This window comes from Cervus canadensis, chromosome 6, assembly GCF_019320065.1.
Source record: "Cervus canadensis isolate Bull #8, Minnesota chromosome 6, ASM1932006v1, whole genome shotgun sequence".
Lineage (NCBI taxonomy): Eukaryota > Metazoa > Chordata > Mammalia > Artiodactyla > Cervidae > Cervus > Cervus canadensis.
In genome coordinates this window covers 25,397,099-25,400,240 of record NC_057391.1, presented here as the reverse complement: position 1 = coordinate 25,400,240, position 3,142 = coordinate 25,397,099, and the positions used below count along the sequence as shown (strand labels likewise).

Below are 3,142 nucleotides of genomic sequence, written 5' to 3'. Positions count from 1 at the left end.
TTAAGAAATCCTTCTGTAAATAATAAATTGACTGCATACTTTCTTCATTGCCACTTTCATTTCTTTGTTCCTCAATGTATAGATGACTGAATTTAAAAAAGGGGTGAGAACTGCATCAAAAACAACAAGGAATTTATCTAGGTGTGATGTGGAGTGAGGCCAGATGTAAACAAAGATGCAAGGGCCAAAAAACAAAATCACCACCATAACATGAGTTGACAAAGTGGAGAGGGCCTTAGATGAGCTACCTGAAGAATGTTTCCGAACAGTGATGAGGATAAAAATGTAGGAGACAATCAATATGAAGAATGATCCTAGGGATATAAATCCACTGTTGGCTGTGACCATGGACTCTAGCCTGAAGGTGTCTGTGCAGGCAAGTTTGATGAACCGAGGAAAGTCACAGTAAAAGCTATCTATTATATTAGGGCCACAGATTGGCAATTTTACAACAAAACCCAGTTGAACCACAGAGTGAAGAAAGCCAATTATCCATGCAGTGACAAGAAGCAGAAGACACACTTTTCTGCTCATAATAGTGAAATAGTGGAGAGGCTTACATATGGCAACATATCTGTCAAAGGCCATGGCTATAAGAAGCACCATCTCCACACCACCAATGATATGGATGAAGAAGATTTGAGCAATGCAGCCTCCAAAGGAGATGACTTTACGTTTTCTAAAAATGTCGTAAATCATCTTGGGAGAAATTACAGAAGAAACTCCCAGGTCAGTGATGGAGAGGTTGGCCAACAGAAAGTACATGGGGGAGTGTAAGTGAGGGTTCATCATCACAGTGAGAACAATGAGGGAGTTTCCTAGCATGCTGGCCATGTAAAAGACAGAAGAGAACATGAAGAGGAGAAGTTGAATCTCCCAGGAATTGGTGAGTCCCAGGAACACAAACTCTGACACCATGGAGTGATTCATTCCATGAATGGATTTATCAGTTAGAATGTTGAAGAGGAAACTAAAGAAAAAGAAAACAAAACAAAAATATTAATACTTTTTTATATTATTAATATAATGATCACTTATTCAAGATATTCACATTCCGAAGACTATAAATCCCCTCAAGTCCTTCTCAGGAGCATTTAATTACTAAATAGCATTTTCCCTGTGGTCACCTAAAGCAGTTGAGTCACTTCCATGTGCAATGTCCCTTTCACCACAGCCTCCAGGACTGCTCATCTGTAAATAAGAGCATAGAACAAACATGCTAATGTAGTAGATGTCCATGGCCAGAGTTGGAGGGGGAGGGATGGTGGTATAGTGCACCACAAAGAGAAAAAGAAGAGGTAGGGATGGCATTTGCCAGAACACACATATTCCATTTTTAAATTGTTCATTAAGCAATCCTTTAGCCATTCAAGTTGTGTCATTTCTTAACCTCACCTCATCTCTGGCGCATAACGTGTGTCTTGAATCATTTTATGTCACTGCCTACAACTACATTTGCAATTCACACAAAGCACACAAATCACCTCAGATATGCAGATGACACCACCCTTATGTCAGAAAGCGGAGAGGAACTAAAGAGTCTCTTGATGAAGGTGAAAGAGGAGAGTGAAAAAACTGGCTTAAAACTCAACAGCTCATCTGGTCTGTCTAGTCAAAGCTACGGTTTTTCAAGTAGTCATGTATGGATGTGAGAATTGAACTATAAAGAAAGCTGAGTGCCGAAGAATTGATGCTTTTGAACTGTGGTGTTGGAGAAGACTCTTGAGAGTCCTTTGGATTGCAAGGAGATCCAAGCAGTCCATCCTAAAGGAGATCAGTCCTGGGTGTTCATTGGAAGGACTGATGTTGAAGCTGAAACTCCAATCCTTTGGCCACCTGATGCAAAGAACTGACTTATTAGAAAAGACTCTGATGCTGGGAAAGATTGAAGGTGGGAGGACAAGGTGACAACAGAGGATGAGATGGTTGGATGGCATCACCTACCTGATGGACTTGAGTTTGAGCAAGCTCTGGGAGCTGGTAATGGACAGGGAAGCCTGGTGTGCTGCAGTCCATGTGGTCACAAAGACTTGAACATGATTGAGTAACTGAACTGAATTGAAGATCATGGGATCTGGTCACATCGGTTCAGTTCAATCTCTCAGTCATGTCCGACTCTTTGTGACCCAATGAACCACAGCATGCCAGACCTCCCTGTCCATCACCAACTCCAGGAGTTACCCAAACTCATGTCCATTGAGTTGGTGATGCTATCTAACCATCTCATCCTCTGTCGTCCTCTTTTCCTCCTGCCCTCAATCTTTCCCAGCATCAGGGTCTTTTCAAATGAGTCAGCTCTTCGCATCAGGTGGCTAAAGTATTGGAATTTCAGCTTCAACATCAGCCCTTCCAATGAACAATCAGGACTGATCTCCTTTAGGATGGACTGGTTGGATCTCCTAGCAGTCCAAGGGACTCTCAAGAGTCTTTTCCAACACTACAGTTCAAAAGCATCAATTCTTCTGTGCTCAGCTTTCTTTACTGTCCAACTCTCACATCCATACATGACTACTGGACAAACCATACACTTGACTAGATGGACTTTTGTTGACAAAGTAATGTCTCTGGTTTTTAATATGCTGTCTAGGTTGGCCGTAACTTTCTTTCCAATGAGTAAGCGTCTTTTAATTTCATGGCTGCAATCACCATCTGCAGTGATTTTGGAGTCCAAAAAAATAAAGTCAGTCACAGTTTCCACTGTTTCCTCATCTATTTGCCATGAAGTGATGGGACCGGATGCCATCATCTTAGTTTTCTGAATGTTGAGCTTTAAGCCAACTTTTTCACTCTCCTCTTTCACTTTCATCAAGAGGCTCTTTAGTTCTTCTTCACTTTCTGCCATAAGGGTGGTGTCATCTGGGTATCCGAGGTTATTTATATTTCTCCCAGCAATCTTGATTCCACCCTGTGCTTCCTCCAGCCCAGCGTTTCTCATGATGTACTCTGCATATAAGTTAAATAAGCAGGGTGACAATATACAGCCTTGATGTACTCCTTTTCCTATTTGGAACCGGTCTGTTGTTCCATGTCCAGTTCTAACTGTTGCTTCCTGACCTGCATACAGGATTCTCAAGAGGCAGGTCAGGTGGTCTGGTATTCCCATCTCTTTCAGAATTTTCCACAGTTTATTGTGATCCACACA

The 3,142-nt window shown here is 41.8% G+C and overlaps 1 protein-coding gene across 1 annotated transcript; it reads right to left on the bottom strand.

Annotated features, from left to right (window-relative positions):
- On the bottom strand, nt 1–948 carry LOC122444101 (olfactory receptor 4F3/4F16/4F29-like). Its single transcript, XM_043472903.1, has one exon. It carries the CDS (start codon nt 928–930, stop codon nt 1–3), a length of 930 nt encoding a protein of 309 aa, XP_043328838.1. The 5' UTR covers nt 931–948.
- Nucleotides 949–3,142: the final 2,194 nt, after the last annotated feature.

Coding starts and splice junctions, on each gene's coding strand:
- LOC122444101 (XM_043472903.1), bottom strand. CDS start 930: ATGAATCACTCCATGGTGTCAGAGTTTGTGTTCCTGGGACTCACCAAT.